This window comes from Sycon ciliatum, chromosome 7, assembly GCF_964019385.1.
Source record: "Sycon ciliatum chromosome 7, ocSycCili1.1, whole genome shotgun sequence".
NCBI classification, from domain to species: Eukaryota; Metazoa; Porifera; class Calcarea; order Leucosolenida; family Sycettidae; genus Sycon; species Sycon ciliatum.
This window is the reverse complement of record NC_088649.1, coordinates 23603481-23609468: the sequence shown is the minus strand read 5'-3', so window position 1 is coordinate 23609468 and position 5988 is coordinate 23603481. Positions and strand designations below refer to the sequence as shown.

General features: G+C 45.8%; 1 protein-coding gene across 1 annotated transcript in view; it reads left to right on the top strand.

Moving 5' to 3' along the window:
- Positions 1-315: 315 nt before the first annotated feature.
- The window catches only part of LOC135821193 (sushi, von Willebrand factor type A, EGF and pentraxin domain-containing protein 1-like), a 108083-nt gene continuing 102410 nt past the window's right edge, over positions 316-5988 (top strand). The window contains exons 1-4 of the mRNA XM_065334262.1: positions 316-449; positions 2103-2145; positions 2909-3094; positions 4586-4789. Coding sequence (XP_065190334.1) covers positions 429-449; positions 2103-2145; positions 2909-3094; positions 4586-4789 — 454 coding nt within the window. The 5' untranslated portion in view covers positions 316-428. The remainder of the gene's footprint in view (positions 450-2102; positions 2146-2908; positions 3095-4585; positions 4790-5988) is intronic.

Below are 5988 nucleotides of genomic sequence, written 5' to 3'. Positions count from 1 at the left end.
CTTACTTGTAAAGTCCACTATGCTCCCGAATAAGTTGAGGGTCAAAGGTCGAAAGGTCAAATTAACTTTCGACCTACCGAAAGCAGTATTTCCCCAAAAGACGAAGTACGTCGGTAGTCCATGTATGCCAGGGCCTCGCGACTAGCCATAGCCAGCGCTCAGCCGCGATGGGAGCACAAGAACCCGGCGGGTGAGTCACTACACGGCGTGGGTTGCGCGTCCTTGGCTTGAGCTTCCTCGGCCGGCACGGCAACTGCGTAGGAAGGTTTGGTGCACCAGTGGGATGTATGCTAGATAAGCTACTTCGTTCTGTTCAGTATGAAAATAATTTGATCTCGAAGATAATCCAGTCTTCAAGTCCTTACACGAATACGTCAATTTTCTGGATTGCATGGATCGTGTGAGCTGTTATCAGCGAAAACGCCAGCATGAAGGCTTCCAGGCTGCTCGTATGTACTCAATCGTCTTGTGCTTGCCTTCTCTGTTGCCCACCTGTCTTGTATTCTGTAGTTCACCTTTCTTGATCATTTTTATTCCTGGTCGTACAAACCTGACATCTTTACAATCGCGCATATGCTTAGCCCGAGACCCTCTCTGTCTGTCTCTCTATTCTCCCTGTCTATATTCCTCTGCCTCTCTCCGTCTGTCCGTCCGTCCGCCCACCCTCCCGCACGTTCACTCTCTATCTCAGTCCCTGTCTCTGTCTCTGTCTCTCTGTCTCTCTGTCTCTCTGTCTCTCTGTCTCTCTGTCTCTCTGTCCCTCTGTCCCTCTGTCTCTCTGCCCCTCTGTCCCTCTGTCCCTGTGTTCCTCTGTCCCTCTGTCCCTCTGTCCCTCTATCCCTCTGTCCCTCTGTCCCTCTGTCCCTCTGTCCCTCTGTCCCTCTGTCCCTCTGTCCCTCTGTCCCTCTGTCTCACTGTCTCTCTGTCCCTCTGTCCCTCTGTCCCTCTGTCTCTGTGTCTCTGTATCTCTCTGTGTATCTCTCTCTGTGTGTCTCTCTGTGTGTCTGTGTGTGTGTCTCTCTCTGTGTGTCTCTGTGTGTGCCTCTCTATCTGTGTGTGTGTGTGTGTGTGTGTGTGCGTGTGTGTGTGTGTGTGTGTGTGTGTCTCTCTCTCTCACTCTCTCTCTCTCTCTCTCTCTCTCTCTTTCTCTCTCTTGCTCTCTCTTTTTCTCTCTCTCTATGGGCTATGAGCATCAAATGCGTAGTACCACTATCGAAGAGTATCGAGTACTCTGCAGTCTCGCCGGAGCAGTTTTTGATTGGTCCCGAATTATTGTGGCCTTTCATACTTTGTGTATCCATTATGGTGGATATTAGTATACATTCCCTGCAGAGTAGTAAACACATGTTGGTGACCAAAGGGTTAGCTCGGTGATAACCTGACGAACCGGACCGGTTCCGGCGGGCCTGCGCTACAAGCCCTGTGATCACATTTTCTGACTGCTTATTATCTTGTTACGGTCGTGGATAGTTGCTTCATAACTAGTTTCCTGGTGTTTTCTTCTTCTATTTATATATTATATAATTATGTCTAAATGTTAAGAAGCGATTGGTGCGACTTCGGCGATACTGGGGGAATTGTGTGTCGCTCCCTACAAGGGAGCTCGTTGTTTTCCTGCTGAATTGAATTCTCACTTGACTGACTCACCACTGCCAACCAGAGCACGCGTGAAGTCCATCGAACCGTCCACCTGCAAACCTGCAAGAAAGCACCACTCCTTGCTCAATACACAGTGTTTCTGGGAATTCATGCCTCATCAGTTGAGCTTGACTAGGCTGAGGAAGATTGTGGAGATTGTGGAGATTCTTGCAGGTTTGCCGAGTGCACGGTTCGATGGACTTCTCGTGTGCTCTGGATGGCAGTCGTGAGTCAGTCAAGTGAGAATTCAAGTCGGCAGGAAAACCACGAGCTCCCTTGTAGGGAAGCTCCCTTGTAGGGAGCAACATACAATTCCCCAATATATCTAAAGGAATTTTTTCAAGGTTCGTATGAGACTCGGCTAGAGGTCGAGTGTTCCGCATCCGTAGGAAACAATGACTTTATGGTCATCTTGATTTGTGTCTCTATTTCTGCATCTGTTCTTTCCCTTGGTGTGATTACAGGTGATTTGTTTGGTTATGACATCTATGGCGGTGGCTTATTGTGGTCAGTGCACCTGGCATTGTCAGTGTGTTAATCAAGTTTTCAAGTTTGTAAAGGAGAAATCTTTCGGAGGCCATTAGACGATGGCTGCAAGCCTCGCATTCAGTTTCTCCATGAAAATGATGAAATCCAACTCTATGCGTCACGTGATATGGGCTATTTTGGTTTTGAACACATGCCAGGATCACTTTCTGCAAGGATTTTGGCACATGAGAATGACGTGAAGCTTGATTGTAAAAGCTGGTGTAACCGGAAAAAACGAAATTCACGTTCCGCCTTGTAACTTCCTTTCTCGTGCTACTTCATGCGTATGAGATATTTGCCCCTTGTCGGTCATTGGTTGTGAGACTTACCACCTCACCCTCGCAGTTAGGAGCTGCATCTGCCACCCTGGTATCACAGGCATGGTGGTGGCCTGGCACATGCGAAACTTCTTAAGCTGGTTGTGTTTCTCAATGCAATTGTATAGCCGGTGGTAACGACGCTTTTTTTATTTCTATGCATGCATATGCGCGCATGAAAACGGTCAATGCGAAAGGTATGAATCAGGGAGTGGTAAAATACCGGTATTTTTCTACTCCCTGGCCCGAATATTATTATGAACATGTGACCATGTACATATATGTATGTGTGAGCCTATCTTTGGAAATAGAAAAATTGTGGGAAATAAAATAAAAAAAATCACTCGCTCGCACCGATTTTCACAGGCTCATGACCTGAGAATCAACTTAAAATTTAATGTATTATGTGTTTCCTCAATGTGTAGCGATACCAGACTTATGCAAAGCACCGCTTCCGACTCCTAAGCATGGCCACTACGGGCCAACTGTACTTCGGCACGTGGATGCAACTAATGTCTTGAAATGCAACGTTGGCTACATGCCCGTTGGCAACACGTCGCTAACATGCTTGCCGACTGGAACCTGGATGCATCATAGTCCATCCTGTGTGTGTAAGTTTAGACGGGAGACTGAATTTCCGGCATTGCTACAAACAAAATCTAAGTGAGCATGGACGTGAACGGTTTCTGCTATTATTAGGCCAATAAGGCCTGTGGAAAATCCATAAATACAAATCAGGTGACTGGCCGTACCACCCTAAAAATACCTTCCGAAGCCCCGTATGTGTTTAAAAGATCTCTCTGCTCTCCGGCACTAAGGGCTATCCCAGTCATGACCAAAGTGTACTCTATTGTGTTTACTGGGAGTTGTAATTTTTACACTCACTCCTTCGCTGTGATCTTTGCCGTTAGTCACGCGCAAGGAGCAGCGCTGTGTGCTATGCTGCCATTGCTGGTGATGCTGGTGTGCTCATTTCTGGACCTAAGAATAATTATCTGAAATTTGCCCGTGGTGTTTTGGGATGTCTGTTCGTGGGGATGAATAAAGAATACTTTGTCTTTTGAAAGAAAGGGTTTGCTCCCCACACTTTTGTCTTTTGAGTTTATAAATTTACATGCGCTATGCATCCATCCATGCAAGCTCACATGCCCACCCAAGAAAACACGTCTCACGAGGTAACAGACGTTTTCGTTCCCTTTCCCTCAAGAATCTACCGCGAGTGTGGCTGAATTGGCAGGAGACTAGAAAAGGGCTGCCACGCGTTCCCAATTTTCGGAATCGCTCGGATTTTTTACAGGTCGGTCCAACAGACCGACCGAAAACAATATTCACTTGCTCACTAGGATTTTTTAATTATCTTTTTACTGAAACAACACACATTCAGACATGTGAGTATACAGTGTAAATGCATATTTTTTTTTTTTTTTTTTTACTAAGGCCACAGCTTCCAATCATGACATGCAAAGCAGCGGTGCAGCATCGCAGGTAGGAATCGATATGTATAGGGAAGGCAGCACAGAAACGGCATGCAGCGGTGGTGAGGCCTGGGCAGCTCGGACTGTTCGTGAAAGTGCCCTAACCCGTTGTTTCAGGCTCTTTGAATCCTAAAACTCCTTTGGCATTTTAGTAAAAAGGGAGCGATTCCTCCTTACTCCTCGGCCCCTCGCCGGTGAACACGCACACACGGACCCCTTTCAGATTTCTTCCAACAGAAAAGTGGCAGACCTGCTATAAGGACAAGAACATTGAAGTAATGAGAAAAATCAATTCTTCTCAAATTAATAATAAAATCTCCATTCATTTAGTTTCTCAAGGCAAGCGTTATCTGTTTTATAAGACGGACGAGGTGATTGAGATTCCTTTTTACCGTGTGCGGTGCAATGAACAATGAAAACTTTGTTTCAGTCTCGAAGAATGGATAAATAGTGCAGGAGAGGAGAATGGGAAATATGATCAGAAAATGTTCTCGTTAATTCCAAGAAACCTTGCCTTGATTGTGTGTGTGTGTGTGTGTGTGTGTGTTTGTGTGTGTGTGTGTGTGTGCGCGTGCGTGCGTGCGTGCGTGTGTGTGTATGTGGACGTGTCTGTGGTTTGAAATTCAGTGAATCCTGACTATTGCCAGCCTAGAACATTCCACTTTGGATCTCTGATCCCCCCAGGACATCCCCAGCCTCTGGGTAGTGCTACATACCAAATGAAGTGTAGCGATAACTACTACAGAACTGCAAACCTGAGCATTGTGATTAACTGTTTGATTCACAACGAGACAATTGGAAAATTGGTGGCTGCCTCTACTCCATGTGAAGGTAAGTGTGTGTGTGTGTGTGTTTGTGTGTGTGTGTGTGTTTGTGTGTGTGTTTGTGTGTGTGTGTGTGTGTTTGTGTGTATGTGTGTGTGTGTGTTTGTTTGTCGTTATTTGGAACATTACCTCAAGCAGAGTCTTGGCAATGAAAGCTTGCAGGGCGTTGATAATCCCCTAGTCGAAGGTGTAGAACTTAGAACTGATGTTCCCAAAAGATGTGATTGCGCCATATGTATCGTGTACCGTTCCTTATCAGGCAATTCACCATGACGACAGGCAAATCTATGTCCACCGGAGCGTTGCTATGGTATTTTACCTGTAAAAGAAAAATGTGAACAATCTTGGCAGAAAAGTGCAAGCGAGCTGATGGCCGAAGGCAGGATTATCGTGGCGTGAATGAGTACATGTGCTACAGTGCACCAAAAAATCTCCAAACAAGACTTGATTAGTTGCACAGCTCTTTTCACCTTGCTATTTTGTGCATGTTGTGCAGAGTTGCCCTGCATGGCTTGACTTGTGTTGCAATGGTTGCCTTGCCTCAGTGTGTTGCAATGGTGGCCTTGCCTTGTGTTGTGGTGTTTGCCTTGCCTCAGTGTGTGGCAATGGTTGCTTTGCCTTGTGTTGTAGTGTTTGCCTTGCCTATAATGATGGGGGGAGTGTGTTCTCCAATCATCCGCAAAAGATGTTCTTCGTTGTGAGAGATGCTCAAGACAGCGTTGCAATATGATGAATTCGCTGTTGAGTCACAAGGACACCATCATTATTTTCATTTTCGCCTATTCAAATTTTGGATCAGCTTAGTGAGCAATTTATGAGCTCAGGATGTATGGCATGATAGCATGAAGAAGATTTTGGAAGATAGAGATACAGTTCCTTAGTGTCGTCTTTGAACAAGCTGTAATGTAATTGAGTACATGAACTTAATAGGGGGGGGGGGGGGAGATATGCATGTGCAGAGAAACTATGTGAACCACGCAAATTTTCTCGTTTGTTCAGGCCGAAAATTAGAATTTTGAAAAACCCATGGCAACTAGTGGGGAAAGCCATCCCAAAGTGCAAACATGCCTGTCATCGAGTGCAGCCGTGTGAATCCACACATTCACGTTTCTTGTGAAACACTCGCCGTGAATCGCCTATAACTCATGACACGTTGACTTTTGAAGTTTTCTGATCAGCCCAGTTTCTCAGCATTTGTATTTTGTT